The sequence below is a fragment of the Marmota monax genome, unplaced genomic scaffold (assembly GCF_021218885.2).
Source record: "Marmota monax isolate L192 unplaced genomic scaffold, Marmota_monax_Labrador192_F-V1.1 WCK01_AAM20220418_F8-fsc00184, whole genome shotgun sequence".
In the NCBI taxonomy this organism is placed as follows: domain Eukaryota; kingdom Metazoa; phylum Chordata; class Mammalia; order Rodentia; family Sciuridae; genus Marmota; species Marmota monax.
In genome coordinates, this window is record NW_026695008.1 from 2,062,834 (window position 1) to 2,083,039 (window position 20,206).

General features: G+C 37.2%; 1 protein-coding gene across 1 annotated transcript; it reads left to right on the forward strand.

Moving 5' to 3' along the window:
- The first annotated feature begins 1,751 nt into the window (after positions 1–1,751).
- On the forward strand, positions 1,752–7,271 carry Prmt6 (protein arginine methyltransferase 6). The gene is made up of 2 exons (XM_046427586.2): positions 1,752–3,006; positions 5,136–7,271. Exon 1 carries the CDS (start codon positions 1,782–1,784, stop codon positions 2,907–2,909), a length of 1,128 nt encoding a protein of 375 aa, XP_046283542.1. The 5' UTR covers positions 1,752–1,781; the 3' UTR covers positions 2,910–3,006; positions 5,136–7,271.
- The last annotated feature ends 12,935 nt before the right edge of the window (positions 7,272–20,206 follow it).

Here is a 20,206-nt window from a genome sequence, read left to right on the forward strand (position 1 = left end):
TGGAGTATCTGATTTAATTGGTCTAAGGTGGACTCAGGCATAAATTGTTCTGTGGTGCTGGGGATTGAGCCCAAGGACTGCCTCATACTAGACAAATGTTCTACCATCAAACTACACCCGCCAGCCCTTTTTTAAAGTTTTTTATTTTATTTTGAGACAGGGTCTCCCTAAATTGATGGCCTTGAACTTGGGATCTTCCAACTCAGCTTCCAGAGTAGATGGGATTACAGGCCTGCACACTAGGCCAGCCAGCCATAGGTGTTTGTTTGTTTGTTTAAATTTAAGCTCCTTAGAGAATTAATATTATTATTACACAATATCTTTGTTTATTTAGTTTTATATGGTGCTTGGGATGGAACCCAGTGCCTCACATGTGCTAGGCAAGCCCTCTACCACGAAGCTACAACTCCAGTCCCTCCTTAGAGAATTATAATGAGCAGCCAGGATTGAAAGTCCTGAATTAGAAGTAGAGCTGAGGATGCCACATCAATAACACTATTCTGTTAATGTAAGAACAATAGAATGGGATGAAGGAATTCTTCCCTCAAAGAACAGTATATACCCATCAGTTAAACAATTATATATTTTGAGACCACAAGAAAATAAAAGCTCATTTCCTTCTGTGTAATTATTTTTTTTTAAGCTGGGAGATAATGTTATTGTCATCTTATTAAAAACACGGCCACTCATATACCTAAAATATATTTTATTCCCATTATGAACAACAATGAAGGAAGAGATTCACATCTGAAGGGTGACTGAAAGCAAAATAGAAGAGGAATAAATGTGTGCAATCTTGTTTATACAAGGAGACAAAGTGCAGTGGAAAAGTGAGCAAAAGAAGTGAAGGATTTTGATATCTGGGAGATATATATATATACACACATACATACACACACATATGAATATGTATACACACACATACACATATATATAAATAAAATTGGTCACAGAATACACTGGCAATGGGTTTGACTGTATTATACCACTGTTGCTTTTTAACTGTTTAGTGGGCGTCCTTCTGGGATTTAACCCCTAAATTAGCCACAGGATTACCAGAGCAGTTCCATGAGCCAAGCAACTATTCTCCTGAAATAGAAGAGAGATCAGAAATACAACCCTTCTTCAGGTGGCAGGAAGATGCATGCCTTTGTTGCTTGGGGATGGTTGAAAAATTGAAAGTCATAGGGTTCCATTACTAGACCTAAACCATTCAGTAGATTAGTGGTCGCATTAGAATTACAAAGGTTTTACAAAGTTAGGTTTTCACTAAGTCTATTTACACCTTCTTTGAAGCCTAACTCCACTGAAAACCAAAGAGAGGAATGCGTAAGACAATTTCTAACTTCTACGCTGAAGAACTTGAAGAATCACAGCTGCCTAGGGAAAGTGGTAGTACGCTGTCAGTGCAGCCTTAAATCGGTAGGAAAAAAACAAAACAAAACAGTGATTTGAGCATAGAAACAATGGTGAATTTCTAGTCTTAAGTGGGCGTGTCTACTTCAGGAGGGCAGTGAAAGCAAAACAGAACTGAAGGATTAAGAGAAGGAGGGAGAACTCAAATAATCGCAAAACGCGGGTGTGGTGGGTGGGAAAGGCGTTGCCAGGACCTAAAAGCGGCACAAAGCGGGCAGGCGAGCTAGCTCCGGCAAACGTTGGGCGCCCCGCGGGAAGCGGGAACGCGGGCGGAAACTACAAGTCCCAGAAACCACGGGCTTCGAGCCGCGCCGCGCCGCGCCGCGCCTCGCAAAGCCCGCCGGGAGCCGGCTGCAGCCGCCAAGATGTCGCAGACTAAGAAGAGAAAGCTTGAGTCGGGGGGCGGCTGCGAAGGAGGGGAGGGAACTGAAGAGGAAGATGGCGGGGAGCAGGAGGTGGCCGTGCCACGACCCCGGAGGACTAAGCGCGAGCGGGACCAGCTGTACTACGAGTGCTACTCGGACGTGTCGGTCCACGAGGAGATGATCGCCGACCGCGTCCGCACCGATGCCTACCGCCTGGGTATCCTGCGGAACTGGGCAGCTCTGCGAGGCAAGACCGTGTTGGACGTGGGTGCAGGCACCGGCATTTTGAGCATCTTCTGTGCCCAGGCCGGGGCCCGGCGCGTGTACGCGGTGGAGGCCAGTGCCATTTGGCAACAGGCCCGGGAGGTAGTGCGGCTCAACGGGCTGGAGGACCGAGTGCACGTCCTGCCGGGTCCGGTGGAGACGGTGGAGTTGCCAGAGCAGGTGGATGCCATCGTGAGCGAGTGGATGGGCTATGGACTTCTGCACGAGTCCATGCTGAGCTCTGTGCTGCACGCGCGGACCAAGTGGCTGAAGGAGGGCGGTATTCTCCTACCGGCTTCCGCTGAGCTCTTCGTAGCCCCCATCAGCGACCAGATGCTGGAGTGGCGCCTAGGCTTTTGGAGCCAAGTGAAGCAGCACTATGGCGTGGACATGAGTTGCCTAGAGAGTTTCGCCACACGATGCCTCATGAGCCACTCGGAGATCGTGGTGCAGGGTCTGTCCGGCGAGGACGTGCTGGCCCGGCCACAGCGCTTTGCTCAGCTGGAGCTGGCCCGCGCCGGCCTGGAGCAGGAGCTGGAGGCCGGGGTGGGCGGGCGCTTCCGCTGCAGTTGTTATGGCTCAGCGCCCATGCATGGTTTTGCCATCTGGTTCCAGGTGACCTTCCCTGGAGGAGATTCGGAGAAACCCCTGGTGCTGTCCACCTCGCCTTTTCACCCAGCCACACACTGGAAGCAGGCACTCCTCTACCTAAACGAGCCGGTACAAGTGGAGCAAGACACGGACGTTTCAGGAGAGATCACGCTGCTGCCCTCCCGGGACAACCCTCGTCGCCTGCGCGTTCTGCTGCGCTACAAAGTGGGGGACCAGGAGGAAAAGACCAAAGACTTTGCCATGGAAGACTGAGCATTGCCTTTTCTCCCAGCCCCACCTCCTAAGGCAGCCTGGCCTGTTTGGGAGAGGCATAGGGAGGTCGGAGGAGAAAGGGAGATCCCATGTGCAAGTAGGGGACTATCTCTCTTTTCCCTCATGGTTCTTGGGGAGGGAGAGTGACTTCAGTTTGAGGAGATTCTTCTGGCAATTTATAAAGCGATGTCCCCAACCATGGATACAGCGTGCTTAATGATAGGCTTTTAAGCCTTAAAAGCATATGGAAACAAGCACTTGTAATTCCATTTCTTTTGTTTCACGGGGGAAAAAAAAAGACGGATAAAATGTCAGTTTATGATGGGTCCATGCACAAACCAAACACCTCACACTTAGATAAAGTCTGCAGCTGGGAAGAGGGTATAGGAGTTCAGTTCCACTCCAGAAATTTCCACTATGACTTAACCTCTCCAGAGTCTTATTTTCTTTGTCTGAATTCCCCCCCATTCCTAGATGTTTGTAGGCTATGGTACTTGTTCCTCATTGTTTTCTAAATAAATCTCACTACTGGTCATTAAAGGGTGGAGAAGAGGAAGTAGTTTAAATAGCCCGGTTCTTACTACTTCTATTGGGTGCTAAAGTTTATGAATACATGGAAATGGACTTTATATAAATTATATAGCATACCTAAGAAATTTAAAATACAACATTTAGAGAAAAAAAAAGTCTGAAAAACTGCGAAGTAGCATGGATTTTAAAATTCTTATTACTCTTAAAACTGTACCAAGAAAATGTCTCATTATGTTCCATAATATTGGGGTAATTATGAAACAGGCTGATAGAGAAGGTTTCTGGACCTAAACCCAGGCCTTATTCATTACCATGGGTACATTATTTAAGCTCACTAAAATAAAGAAAATACATTCCCAGCTAGAGAAAAGTGTAGTCAATTTAAACATGTGGAGGGATCAAATGACTTGGCCTATTTACATCTAGTGAAAGTTCCTTTCTTTTCTTTTTTAACCTTTTTTTTTTTAGATCACCCAAATGTGAAAGTTGTGAATTTGGGAAAATGGCTTGTAATGAAGTGTGAGTCATGTCAAATTCATTCCACTGATGTTTCCCTCTTTATCTCTATGGCAAATAAAACATTTCCATTCCTATTATTTTTACAGATTAAGTAAGTTTTGTGTGCTGTTTATGAGTTACAATGCTTTTTGCCTTTTTAATATCAGTTCTTAAGTGTTACAAACCCTTCAGAACACAGCTTCAGGGCAATTCAAAGGACTAAAGGTATGGTTTTTGCATATTAGTAGCTTTTATATGCTAATAGAAAAAGTGTGGAAATTGTGTTCTTAAGTACTCTAGCATTTTATTTGTAACTTGCATTTTCTGCTCTTTTGTTCATTGCATATTAAGGTATTTAAGTCTAACTAATTTGTTAAAATTTGATATTGTTATGCATGATCCATTTAATCTTCCATTTTGAAGGAAGGAAAACATACATGTACAAAGTCATCAATTTTACAAAATAATTAAACAACAAGCAGTTCAGTTACAATTGTCACTGTTTTAATACCATTATTCTAAAAATGCTACCTTGTAGGAAGCTAGGTTTGGTTTAAGTTAGAGGTAAGAGCTCCTTATTTTGGAGCCATCTATATACTTAAAATCAAATATTTACTTAAGAGTTTTAATGTTTGGTTTGAGTAGATTTCTAGTGGTTTTGTTTGTTTAAACTTTTTATAACAATCTCTGTACTATGTAGCCAAAAGAAAGCATTCTTCAGAATTCCATATTTCACATACATTATAGTTTTCTCATTAACTAATATAAGCACACAAAGAAAACTCCATTTAAAACTTGGGAAACTATAGGTGTGAAGGTGGATATGTCATACTTAATCAAAGTAAGTTTCAAAATTCATGTTACTCTTTTTCCAAAGAAAAATGAATTATAAAAACAGGCAATCAAGAAACAGCATGGTATAAAAGTTAAGAGGTTGGCCTAGGGAGCCAGACAGTCCATGCCTGCACTTAGGCCCCGCCATAGTTTCCTTGGAGGGAGATAACAATAGTACCTACTTCATAGAAATGTGAGAGTATAATGGTTAATTCAGGTAAACACATAATGCCTGATATGTAAAAAGTTCTCAGCACCCTCTCAATCTTGTGATTATATAAAATTCATGGAAATCTGGAGCTGTTAGATACATACAAATTTTGCTACAGAATAAATATTCAACATTTTGGTTTTTTTTTACAGGTATCGTGTGATGGTATCATCATGGCTATACATGAAGAGCAATGTATGACCCTGGACACCAAATGATCCAAAGGAAAACCAAGACTTTTGGAGTGAGGATACTTCCTGAAGGATGCAAGTCTAATATATATCAGTATACAGGCATTGTCCTCTCTTGTGGACTGGTACTGATTGCTTGGGGCCATTCGGGCCCCAGGCAAGAATTCCCAGCTCCCCCAAAAACATGGTAAAGTTATACTTGTTTCCCTCAAACAACTTACATTTATTTAACCCTATGAAATGTCCCAAATATTTTCATTAATTCATTGGACCAATGAATATTTTATTGATTATATGAAGTAATAGTCATTGTTATAACCATGTAGGATACAAACCAATAGAACAGATTCTGCCTTCAGATACATACCTTTATAAGATAAACTACTAAGTATAATAAACAACAGGCTAAGGACTGGGTTGGTCTTGGTGTTAGGAAGGACAGATAATTATCTTCCTTTCTCACACAGATTTACACAGATATTGAAGGATTTGCATAACGTTGTATGTCTGATAACTTAAGTCCTCCTAACCTCAAAAATTCACTTTTTCATTATATCAATCCTGCATGCTTCAGTCAAAAACATAAAAGTACATACCTCCTGAGTAGGTAACAACTAATTTTATCCTTTTATGACCAAGAAAGGGAAAACTCCTTAGCCCTTGGAAGTCTCACTGGAGAGCTCTTAGGCCTTGAAAAACCACCCCCTTTAAGAATAGGGTCTCAAGGTTTGACAAATACTAAGCACTCATTAAACACTCCCAATACCCATTCTTTAACAGCTAATCAAATGTGATACATATCCTGAGGCCCCCAGAAAACTGAATCCTCAACACTGTGAGGCCATTTGTCCTTGGTCCTTGGTATCAGAGAGAGAAGAACCAGATGAGTTTGAAAGTGATGCTGAAAATGGCCTAGAGTCAAGTAGGTAAAAATGTGAAAAGCATTTCAGCAAACAACATTTTGCTTATGGTCAGCCCTATTGTTATCTTCATACTTCACACTACCTAATGTGGCTGAGGGATTGGTCTTGGGGGCACTTAATAACAAAGATACCCCACTCTTGCATGTGCATCTTTTGATGCATTGATTTATTCACTGATCCAATGAACCAGCAATATAAATTCTAAATAAGTAAATTCTACTTGACTATAATATGGTAGGGAACTTAATTAACAACATCAATAATTTACATGCATTGTTGAGTCTGGAAAAGCTTCATTCAACTAAACCTTATCTCTGTTGAAGCAAGATTGGAAAGGCAGCAAAAATATAGCTTATACTCTCAGATACATAATGAAATCCTCAGGAAAAAATCCTCTCTGACATTAATTCCAGAAACAAAGTCTATATCCTCTGAATAACTGGTTTGTTTCATAAAAGACATAGCATATTGGTTAGATGACCCTCCACAATGGCTGCTAGAAGGCTGAGCCAATTTTATGCCTCACTTGTCCTATTTTTTTTTTTTTAATCTTTGCATCTGGCTCCCTTCCACACTCTAATTTTTTCTCTGATTTTTCCTCTCACACTTGTAATACATCATATATGTTTTGTTGGTATTTATGTAACCTTTTTCTATTCTAAATTTTTTTGACATTAAAATGTTTTCCTACTTGAAATACCTACAAGATGTCTGAGGGTGGGGAGGTTAGAGAAAGGACCCGAGAACTCAGATACATGTCCCCGTAATTTCCTACAAAATGTGTTTGTCTCCGATTTTTCATTGGGTTGGACAGCTGATTTGATTCCCATACTTTTAGCCAACTTTACAGAATAATACATTTTGTAGAATCAAAATTTCAGAGTATATGAAAACTCAAGACATGTAGAGAATCTCGAATAAAATCGTGAATAAAGCTCTTTTGAAGCCTAGGACAAGTCTTGATTAAATCTTAAACACACTTAGTAAGAAGAATTATAGGTTTCTAAACCTTTTTCAAAAATGTGTCAAAATAGTTATGGTAACAATAAGGCGGAATGTGGCATAATTAGACTATTTGTCAAAATATTGTACATATTTGCAGGTAAAGAAACAAAAACCTTGGACCTGATTAAACATTAAGAGGATTTTAATAAAAATCAGGACATGACCAGTAGCAGTGAAATTGTGCTCCTTTGGTATCTTTGATAATTAAATTCATCGTTGTTGATAATAGAAGTAGTAGGGGAAGACTGGTGAAGATTTCAGTTGATTGAGTAGCTTTAAACACAGCAGACATGTACAGTACAGGGAACTGTGGTGGGGTGCTGATATCTTTTCAGTATGCTCCTTCAAGTACAAAAAAAAAGGAAGAAAATAGAGAAGGAAAGGCAGTCAGAAGGAATGATCTCTGTACTTTTTAAAATCTTTGCAGGCACTCCACTAATGAAGTGAGATATGTGTTTGTGAAAAACTTTCACATTCTGCAAAATTGTTGGCTAAAAATAACAAAGTGATGAGAAACATAAGATGGGTGATCCACCAAAACCTATAAAGCTTTGTAACTAAGAGTACTAATACGGTACTATTTATAATAAAAGTAGTAGCAGTTAATTCCTAACAAATTCTAAAGTAAATATAAGTAAGGATAGCTCAAAGGAAGGAAATAAGATATAACTTCACAAACAAAACCCGCAAAGATGGGGAAAAGGCTCAATAAATAATTCTAAGATAAAGAGAATATGGTCAGAGCCAGCAGGAAGAACCTAGTGCATGATACATTCCTCTTAGCTCACTGTATTGAACTACACATTTGTGCTTTGTGTTCAGCAGCAGTTACCAGGGGGTGCTAAGTAATAATGATGACACTGATGGCATATAAATAAGCTGACTTCCACTTCCACTGGCATTATTTCCCTACATACCGGTTGAATTCAAATTCATTTGATTTACAGAAGCATTCATTGAAGCAGAACACTTTGTCTTTTGTTCAATTTTCAAAAATTAAAGTAATTTAAAATTCCATTGGGTTTATAGATCTTTCAGTGCAAATTTTGAAGGGAAGTAGAATGGAGAGTCACATGTGGCCATAACTATACTTAAGTATAAATTTATATACTCTATAATTTTAGTCACAAGGAACATATATAGAAAGTTTGAGGAATGAAAATACTGACCTGTGTAGAGTGGAAGGAAAATGGTTGAGTACAGCTACTTGAGTTTAGGTGTTAGTTGGATAGATGGGAATGGGGACAATAGCTGTTTTTCCAAAGTCACTGGACAGCATAAAAACCTTGGAGACATAGAAACCTATAGTGAAATAAGCAAATAAATGATTTGGATCCTGATTTGTATATTCTACTCATCACAATTTCCTTAGAGTAAATTTTTATTTTTTCCCTGAAATTGTGGGCTTATAACAAAAGTAAGTATTGTGATTGATGGCAAACTACTGCTTATTTTTTGTCTTTTTTGTTGTTGTTGTTGTACTAGGGATTGAACCCAGGGCCACTCGACCACTACACTATGTCCCCAGAATTTTTTTTTTTTTTTTTTTTTTTTTGAGACAGGATCTCATAAGTTGCTGACATTGGCCTCAAAACACACATTCTCCTGCTTCAGCCTCCCCGGGAGAGATTATAGGCACATACCACTGAGCCTGGCAACTGCTGCTTATTTTGATGTTTGACTTTTTCTTTTCAGCTTAATTCCTAAAAATTCCTAAACCTATTTGAGGATTTGTATATTCAAGAACTATTTAATCCTCTCAAATTAGGGAACAAAATCTTCCAACACATGTTATTTCAAGCGATACATAATTTGGTAATGGGTGGTGTGGAGTGATGTGACTACTAGACTGTTAGATCTTTTTAAATAAACCCTTGCAGCTTTGCTCTTTTTAACACTATTATATATTACTTATTTTATATGTTAAGATAATCATATATTATTGTATTTAAATCATTATAAGAATAAAGTAAGGAATTTTGACCTTATATGTGATGATGGAAAAAGATTGAGATCCACAAGTGGTTAACATTTTTATTTTATGCTTTCATTAGTATCAGACTTTTTACCAGGACTTTTTATAAAAGTAGCAAACTGCTTATTTGTCTTTTAATTCTTGTCATAGGGGTTTGAACCCAGGGCCTCACGCATGCCAGGCAAACAGGCTATCACTGAGCCACATCCTCAGACCCCACACTGCTTATTTTACTGTGTACTTTTCATTCTACAATATTTATCATTTGGGGGAATTATAAAAATAGGAAACATTTAAATGGTTAGGAATGTACAGTAAGAGAATTGTAAAAAAGAGGATTTGGAAATCCAAAGATTAAATATGCAGTCCTTGAATAATTGAGAATTTTTTCTAGTCAGAATAATTAGAGGAAAACAAGGAGAGAATGACGGCAATTACAACAAACAGATTTTAATACAAAATGAAATTAGAAACCACCAGGAAATGTGCTGTTTATAATAAATAGTATTAAATACCAGCCAGCTTTGCTTGAAACCTCAAGAGGTTTATAGAGCCCAGGCATTATTATAAGATGGAAGCACATATAAATTAATTTTGTAATATTGAGTCCAAGAAAAATATTATGCTAAAGCTTCAGAATGGTAAGTAAGTTCTTATGCAGGTAGGTGGTAGAATAGTTGAGTTACTCTATACAATCAACATAAAACAAGATCAATAAAGGATGTAGTCATTGCAGCACCCCATAAATAGTGATGTTAAGACATTAAAATGATGTATTATTCAGTGGTAAAATATGTTATATGGTTGTTAATAGGCTATAGTTTTTCATTTTTGATCTGTTATGTCTGATTTATTTTATATCAGATGATAATGCATTCTTAGGAATATATTATGAAAATATCATATGCTGAAACTTTATACCAAATGATATTCCATTGCACCCATTACTACTTAGTATGTGAAATTTTTTTTATGCAAAATGTTATATTACATCAAACCATGCAGTTTCATTAAAATCAATGACATTAACATTGTTTACTTCACATGAGTTATACATAATAAAATAATATCCCATAAAGAATGACTTTCATCCAAAAGAAGATTCCATATTTGTTACAAACGTTCATCTAAGCAAATACCTCCCTTGTCAAACAGAATAAGCAATCATGATACTCAAGCATCTTTGTTAATTTTTAAATCATATTGAGTAGCTAATATATACTTTAGATACATTATTTTATTTATCAAAATAGTTCTGTGAAGTAGTTCTATTATCAATCCTATCTTATAGATGAGAAAACAAAGGCATGAAGGAGTTTGGCAAATTGTCCCAGGCTATACAGTAAGTGGCAGAGCCTGGGACTCACCCCTCAAAATCTGAACACCTCATCTTCTCAACTGTATGTCCTATATGTGACAGTTGGGCTCTCAGAGTTAAAGTGACATTTATAGGCACTAAAAATAGATTGGAACTTGTCTTAGGTTCGGTACCCCAGGAATGGATTCTTCAGCAAACCAGCTTGCATTCACGTGCAGACACACATGCACATACTTATACTTTTTTTAGAAGAGTTTGAAACAGACTCAGAAAACATCGATTGGCAAATGTAATTCAATTCTTGAAAAATACAGTGATGTCATCCCAATAAATGTCATGCAATTCCCTAGCTTTTCTTTGCTCATGCTGCCACCCCCTGCTTATCTAGAACGCCCATCTTCTCTCCTTCCCTTCCTATTTCCTATTCAAGAGTCTGTTTAAGTACTCCCTCTCATCTTAAGCTTTCATCATCTCTCTGTTCAAAGGAGTCCTTTCACAATCTCATACTCTGCTTCATGCACTTTAAGCTTTTGGACCTTGCCTCTATCTACTTTCATTTAGTTTTATTATTCTTTCAGGAAAAGACACATTTCTTACACATCTTAGCATCTCCCATTTTATATAGCATGTAGTACCTGATGGTTTTTATTCTGTTAACATATTCTGTGTTTCTTCGTGTTCCTCAGAAAAGAAGAGAGTATTTTATAACTTCAGTTAGATTTCCTGGCTGAATGAGTCCGTTTTCTGTCACTGTAACAAATACCTAAAATAATCAGCTTATAAAGACAAAAGGTTTATTTTGGTTCACAATGGAGGTTTCCATCCATGGTCAATTGTTCCTTTTGCTTTGGATGAGGTGGCACATCATGATGGGAATGTGTGGTCCCCAATAAACATCACCCTGGGGAGCAAGCTTTTACCATATGGACGTTTTGGGAGGCATTTAAAATCCAAACTGTAGCACTGGCTCAACTGAATTTGCTAAAGGTATTAGGAGAACATGGTGACCATATATTAATAAATTCTATTACTAAAAGGAAATCAATTATTGTATCCCAATCTGAAGGTAGTATATTTTTAATTGAACGATAGCTATAAGGCTGAGTTCTGCCTGGAAAAATAATAAAATATCTAGCTATAAAACAAAATTGAACTTGTTATTGTTCCTCAAAAAAAAAAAAAAAAAAAAACCTTAACCAATTTACAGCAAGTTTTATTGGGAAGAACTTCATCCAAAACTTCAATGCATATGCCAAGTTTTGGTATAGTGTGTTAAATTGCTTCAGCATAAGGTCTGTGGTTCATCATATCTAATCTATACATAGGAAATGTGACATTATTATAAAGTGTAATTATTTTCAGAAACTTTAAAATAAAGTGTTTTTAATTAAACATTTGTCTCACAATATATTACCTAAAAGACACTTTATCTCAGAAAAATTAGGCAATATTTTAAGTAGATCTTGACAAAAATGCATTAAATCTATTTTTAAAAATGTTTTATTACTTGCAAGTTTCAGCCTGATGTAATTTTAAAATAGCCAAGTTATAAACCCCTGAAAATTGGAGTTTATAATGGAAATACAGACAGACCCTTAACTTTTAGAAGAACGAAAGTGCTGTTGTAATAACATTTGCTGGTGCTGCCTCAGTCGGTGTAGCAACATGACTAGGGTGCTAGATGTGGTATTTCAAATATAAAACTGGTTGAATGCTTGCTGAAATATTTTACTATCTTCCTAAATTTACAGAAAACTCATTTCTTGTTTTGGAAACTTTTTCTCTCGAGTTATTGCAATGAAAAAGTATGCATGCCCTTTCTTTCTCTTTCCGTAATATTTATCTCAATAGTTTTATTCTCCCCATAACTGCTTTTACCGCCAAGTTTTCCTGACTCAATATAGGGCCCCTCCATCACCTCCTCATTCAAGCCAGAAAAACCAGATCGCAGACTCAACTCTTCACATTACTTCTTCTTCCACATTTGAGCCATTGCAAATACTAAGAGTCTTATTGCCAAAATATATTTTGAAATCATTTGTGTCCCTTCATCATAGTGGCTTCACCTTAGTCTGTGCTACCACAAACTCTGGCCAAGGCAAACCAACAAATCACCTGGATTATTTACTATCTTTCCAATGGACTCAGGCTTCAAACTGTGATCTGTGAGATCTTATGCTTACTGGCCTCATCCTCATTTCCCCTCCCCATAAGCCACATCTACTTTTATGCTCTGCCTTGGACACTGAAGCCACACTGGCCTTCTAGAAGTGCCTAGAATATGCTCCTTAAAGCTTCCACACATGTTCTTTACTAAGAACACTCCATCCATGAATGTGTCTTCCTTTTTCTTTAAGCCTAAATGTCATTTCTGCAGAGACACGGCCTTGTCCACTCAAATGTACACATTCCTCCATGACTATGCCTTATCAAATTACCCCATTTAATTCATATCATTTTATTTGTGCTTTCTTTCCTACAAAAGCTTAAGCTTCACAAGGAGAAAAACCATGTTTTTCCTCACAATGTACTTCTGTTGTTTAACTGTTGTTCAATGAATATTGGCTGATGATAAGGATGACTGCATGACACAATGGGTACTAATATACCTAATATCTGTTGAGCATTTTCTGTGTTCCAGAAACCACTGTATATGACTTGTAGTCCAAATTTTTTCATCTTTACAATAACCTGATGAAATAGATACTATTATTAATACTATTATTAACCTCGGTTTACTGAGGCACAGAGGGTGGGTAATTTGTTAGGAAAAGAAGTTTATTCAGCTCACAGTTCTGGAGGTCAAAGATCATGGTGCCAGAATCTGCTCAGCTCTGTTGAGGGCCTCCTGGTTACCTCACAACATCAGATAGCATTGTGGTGTGAGTGTATATAAAAGGGAGAGATCACATGGGGAGAGAGGAAGCAAGAGGCCGAGGAGGGATCAATCTTTTTTACAACAACCAGGTCTCATGAAAATTAACCCTTTTGACTTCTTTGTTGTTGTTGTTTTAATACCTTTATTCTACTTATTTATTTTTATGTGGTGCTGAGGATCGAACCCAGGGCCTCACATAAGCTAGGCAAGTGCTCTACTGCTGAGCTATAGCCTCAGCCCAAAATTAACACTTTTTGTCAGCCCAGCATTAATCCCTTCCAAGAGCCGTTCTCCTGAGATCTGACTTCGTTCCAATAGGCCCAACCTCCCAATGGTAACACTGCCTCAATACTGTCACACTGGCACCCAAGCTCTCAGCATGTAAAACTTGGAATATATACTTAAACCATATCCAGTCAATAGCACCAACATCTAGTTATATTTTTTCTTTAAATATTTATTGAGTACCTGCTAGTTCTAGGACAGACGAGATATGATAAATTATCTTTGCCTCTGTGGAGCTTATATACTTATAGGTAAATTACACACCAAGGTAGGTAGAAAGGAAGGAAAAAAAATTAGATAAAAAGAAAGGAATGGAAAAGAGAGAAAAGAGGATAAATACATCTTATAATAAGTGCATTGAATGGAAGTACAGAGATGAGGAATCTTATAATTAGAAGAGGCAATTTTAGATCTGGTGGTCTGAGAAGTCCTCTTGCCAGAAGCAACATTTGAGCTGAAATTGTGAAAAAGAAAAAAATTCAAAAATTCAAGGGTCTACTGGAAGAGCATTTCATGCAAATGGAACATCAAGAGCAAGACACAAACTGGCATTTTCCAGGAACTAACTAAAGGCTGACAAAGAGAATAGTGGAAGGCAATGGGCTTGGAAAAATGGACAAATTATATAGAGCTTTCAAGCAATGAATGGCATTTGTATTTCATTTTAGAGCAAAAGGAAACCATGAAAAAATTTCAATGTAGTAGTGCAATAATATGATTTACATTTTTCCCCTAAAGAGCAGCCTATACTTAATGTGAATAATGGATTAGAAATGGGTAACAATAGAAGCAAGGAGACCAACTAAGAAGCTGGGGTGTGGATAATAGTTAAACTCACAGAAGCATTGAACTGAATAATGGTTACTAGGTCTGAGGGGAGGTGGAATTGGGGAGTGTTGATCAAAGGGTACACGGCTTCATTTTTGCAAGATGAATAAACCCCAGAGATTTACTATAAAACATAGTGTATGTAGTTAACATTATATTGTGTACTTAATATTTTGTTAAGAGGGTATATCATATTCTTGTCAAAAAAGGAGGGAAGAAACTTCAAGAGGCGATTATTAAGCTTAAGGCATGTGTGTAGTGATTGATATGTTCAAAGGTCTATCTCATCTTCAAATGCATTAAGATGTGTACATTATATATGTACAGCTATTTTGTAAGTCAGTCATATCTCAGTTTTAAGAAGAAATCATCACACAGATTGAAACAACCAAATAACATAAAATCCATGAAGCTTATTATAAAAATTTTGAAACATACACACAGACTGATCGTTATTGAAAGTTGCTAGGGCACAGCCTCATTTTTCTTAAATTGATAAAGGAGAGAAAATAGCATTTCTTTTGCCTTTTCTTTAAAAGATTCATTTCAAGGTAACCAATCATTGGTGAGGGAAATTCTTATTTATAGAATTCTAGCAAATAAACTGTAGGAGACAATTAGAATATCACCATACATTCCATGATGGGCCTGTACAATGATCATCAGTAGCTGTTAAAACAGAAAAGGAGAGGTTAGTGGAAGATTTCATAATGAAGGAATCATGCTGGTATATGCAGAACCTGTCAATTGAACTAAGTGAACAGTGGGAAAATACAGTTGCAACAGAAAATATACATAATATAGCCCACATGTTGAATTCAAGTCTGATTAATCCTCTAGATTATGGGAAGTAGAAGTAATGGAATGATAAATTAAACAACACCAAGAGAAGCAATCAACCACATCCACATTGTGAGACTTTCACAGAAAAACAATGACTCAATTTCTCTGAGAAATCAACAGCATACAAAAGGTGATAGTGATGAGAGGGGATTGTTTTAGAATAAAATAATCTTTAGAAATATAACAATGGATTACAATATGAGGACCTACTTGGGTGAGATTCAAATAAAACTCATATTTAGGGTAATCAAGGAAATTTAAATATGGAGAATATAAAAATACTAAATTATTAACTTTCAGCTATAAATATGATTGGGTTAATGACACATTATATGGGATTTTCTTTAAACTACTCAGGAGAGAAAAGGAGTATAGGAGAAGAAAGAAGATCAAGATAATACTGATAACTATGAGAGTTGCATTATGCATGTGTGGGGTCCATTGTGTACTCTTTTCTATATCTTGGATAGAATTAAATTACCCCCCAGGAAATTATTTTCAAAAGGCTATTTAAGCTGGGTGCTGTGGCATATGCCTTTAATCTCAGCAGCTGGGGAGGCTGAGGCAGGAGGATTACAATTTCAAAACCCAGCCTCAGCAATTTATCGAGGCCCTAAGCAACTCAGCATGAACCTGTCTCTAAATAAAATATTTTAAAAAGAGCTGGGGATATGATTCAATGATTAAGTTCCCCTTGGTTTGCTCCCCAGTACCACCTTCTCCACAAAGAAAAGGCTATTTAAGTCCTCTAGGAGAGAAAGATTAATGATTTAGACAAAGGTGGAAAGGAAGAGAAATATAAAAATTTGAGTTATATTTAAAATTTGTAGGAATTGTTAAAGAGTTGGAGGAGATAGTGAAAGAAAAAAAGGAAAATCCATGGTGATTGCTTGGTTTCTTATTTGAGCAACTGATTAGGTTAAGGAGGCATTTTTCTGAATTTAGACGTCAGAGAACAGGTTGGAGAATGGATTAAATATCTAGTTTCAGGCATTAAGGCCTGTATTTATTTTCTATTGTTACAGGAAAAATTGCCATATATTTAATAGCTGAAAACAACAGAAATGCATCATCCTGCAGTTCTGAAGGTTAGAAATACAGTCTGTCTCACTAGGTAAGATCAAAGTGTCAGCTGGGCTGCTCCTTCTGAGGCTTTAAGGGGGAATGCAGAGGCTGTCCTCTTTGCTGCACTAGTATCTTTAAGATACATCCTCTTTTCTCTCTCTTCCGTGGTCATGTCACTTTCTCTGATTTTGAATTTCTTGCCTTCCTTTTCAAAGAATTTTTGTGATTACATTGGGCCTCCCTGGTTAATCCAGGTTAATCTCCCCCATCTCAAGATCCTTAACTTAATCCCACTTTCACTGTCTCTTCTGTCATGTTAGGTAACACATTCACAAATTCTGAGGATTAGGACATAGACACCTTTGGGGGAGGCATTACTTGTTCTGCCTCGAGGCCTAATGTTGGAAACGTGTATTAGATATCCTAGAGTGGATAGTTAAATGGTAAGGCTAGACGTCAGAGGAGAGAACCAGGAAGCTACCACTGGGAGTGACCAGCAGACAGATATGGTATAAAACAAATAATGGTTTACTATGAGGAATTCTAAGCTTAGAGGGTGTTCATCCCAGGTAACTTGAGAGCAAAGGGAAAGCCAAGAGGGCAGCCTGTTCGTGTAGAGTGTAGAATCGTCTTAAATGTGACTGAGGTTAAACAAGAGAAGAAGTATTCATTGTATGTGGCATCATAAAGTAATTTTAGCAAGAACAGTTCCAACCTAAGTGGGGTAAAGAGTGAAATGGACCCAATGAATGAAGGCAGTGCATTTGCAAAACATTACTCTGAAAAGGAATAACTAAACTTGAAGACAAGCAAAAGATTTGGGTCAAGGAAAAAGTGCCTTTCATTTCTCAAGAGAGGAGATTAGAGAATATGCTTGTTTGTTGATAAAAATTACCTATTTAAAGGAAAGATTGATAAGAAAAGAGTAAAAAATGGGTGATGGAAGGAAGTCCTTGACGAGAAGAAAGAAGTTCTACAGTGCAAAAGGAAGTCTTCTGTAGGAATCAAATAGTTCCCTGAAAGAAAGGAAGAAAAGGAGGCCAGGCATGATGGCGCACACCTGTAATCCCAGCTGCTCAGGAGGCTGAAGCAGGAAGATCATGAGTTTAAAGCCAGCCTCAACACCTTAGTAAGGCTCTAAGCAACTTAGTGAGACCCTATCTCAAAACAAAAAATAAAAATCCCTGGTACCGAAAGTAAAAAAATAAGGGGGGAGGAGAGATGGACACAAGTGGAGATTAGAAGGTCAGTTTGTGAAGTTATCAGAAGGGGTGTCCCATTTGATAGTTCTATTTTCTTAGTGATGAGAGTTGAGAGTTGGAGTTCGGGAGTCCCTTGATAAGGGAAGGTTTGAGGACTAACTGTTCTATTGAAAGAGATACTGTCTGATCTCTTTCAAAGGCCTATCTCACACACACACACACACACACACACACACACACAGGATGAGTTGGAGGGGTGGCAGGAAGAAGCCTTCCACTTCTGATGAAATACATTTGGAAAGTCAATTTCATAACCCAATATTTATAAACAAATTATTTGGGGGCCATGATTGAATATGGCCAGCTATAATGAGCTAATTCACTAGAAAAGAATGCTTCCTTCCTGGTGATGCAACAGGCATTTTGTTGACCCCTTAAAATTCACCATACAGAAAGGATTCAAATGTTCACCTTTTAATGAATTGTTAAGTAGACTTAAAAGTTAGTGAAATAAGACTCTCCGTAGCTTTAGATTGAGCACTTGGCCCTAAGCATTGCAACCAGTTAGTACCCCAGAGCCCATGAAAACAGTTGCTCTGCCTCAATTAAAATAGAGCAGTCATTTCAATAGTCTTGCTTCCCAGCCAGGACAATATGTTGCCCATCCTCCTCATGAGCAGATGTCATCCCCACTTCTGAAAGCTCAAGACAGATATCAGAAGGGCAAAAGCATATCATTTCCAGGTTAAAGTTCTTCATCCCAGTTATGAGAATTAGGACTTAGTGTTGTATGTGCCAGCAAGAAAGAGTTAGTGTAGTTAAATTCTATTTCAAGGAGGGTAAACTTTTGGGACTATCTTTCAATGCTGGAACCCAAAGAAAAGAAGTGGGGTTTATCCTGGAAGGGATATCATGTGTCTCAATGTGTTCCTATTTAAAGAAGAGAGGTGTAAAATAGTTATTGTAGAAAAAGAAAATGAGTTTACTGAGAAAGTGCAATACAATTGATTGTTAAAATACAAACAATTAGGTTGCTGTTTTTCAAGAAATATTTTGATTACTTTCATTAGATTCACAGAAAGAATCCGAGTTCTTGATTTAATCCAGGAAATAACTTGATCCAATAGTATTAGTAAACCATCCCCTGAGGCATAGAGAGGATTATTCTAGAAGTGATTAGTATCATCAATGACAGGTTGATTTTTAGTAATTTTATTTTAATTGGATAACACCTGATTGTATCTCTAAATTCTCAATGTTCTCTACTGTGGTTGCCTGTGCACCACGAAAAACAACATTAATATTTTGCTTCTGAATAATGCAAAACTCTTTTACAGATTTTTAAAAAATTTATTCTTACAACCTTTCTATTAGAAGTAGCAAAGTTTATTATTTCCATTTTTCTGAAAAAGAAATTAAAGCATAGACATTAAAAATAGTATATCCAAATCTATTAGGTTCCTTTGACTTACAGTTTAATTCTTATGCTACAATTTTTAAATTTAATTTTTGTGCTTCAAAATTTGTATTGTAAATATGAAACATATATGAGATCATAAAAATGAAGTTCCATTTCTACCAACTTCTACTCCTGAATTCACTTCCTATAAGACATAATTCAATTCAAACATCAAAGATTTAAAACTGTATTATGAGTAAGGCACTTAGAAATTTGTAAGAAGGCAAAAATATCAACTAATGTCCCTTCAAAATTGATGTAGTTCTAACATGTTAGTTTCATTCAGATCACTGTTTTTATTAAATTAAAAATGGAAGGTCACTGCCTATGTTGATGCTATTAGAGTTAGCAGTTTTTGTTGCTGTTCTTGTTGATGTTGGTATTTTTCTAGTGATAATAATGAATTTCTAATATACTGATTTGCATTATAACAAATGGAATTATTCAAATTTTCCATCCAATCCAAGCAAACAAAACAAAAACATAAAGTATTAAACTACATGTTTCATATTTGACCTAAATTGGGTGGTCATCAGTCATTACCATCCCAATGGGGGACATCTCTCCTACACTACTTGCTAGTGCTGCCTCTGTTTAGATATGTTCAACTAATAGTGGTTAATTGAAGACTGATGCTTATTCTTATTTTATTTTGGTATGTAATTATGTAACAGAGTTTCTTAGATGTTCTGGGTACTCAAGAAATATTGATTAATTAGAATTTATTTAATTCTAGCACTTCTGAACTACATAAGAATTATTTATGAGGAAAGAGTTTTGATGCTCGAGTAAGTAATCAAGCCATTAAAACACAACAGAGATTGGAAGTAATTTTCTACATGGGATAATAGAAAAGAAAGAAAGAAGGACAGAAGGTAGGAAGGAAGGGAGAAGGAATGGAGTGGGGATGAAGGAAGGAAGTTGCTTTGAGAGAAAGGAGGCTTGCAATAAGAAGAGGTTGTAGATTATAGAGAACAGGCCTATAAAGCAACCTCTACTGCTGAAAACATGCTTCCCAGAAATTCAAAACATCAAGATCATTGATTAAATAACCAGAAAGGTGAAGCTAGTGACACTGAAGAGGAAAAATGGCAATCCAAAGGGAACAGCTCAGAGAGTCAGTCTCCTGATCATTCTAACAATTCCAAGCATTCGGTAGAATCCCGGAAAGGTCTAAGACTGAGCCCAGAAGCAAATGTAACCAAGAGGAAAATAATACAGCATCAAAGCACAGGTTTTGCGTGTTAAGGC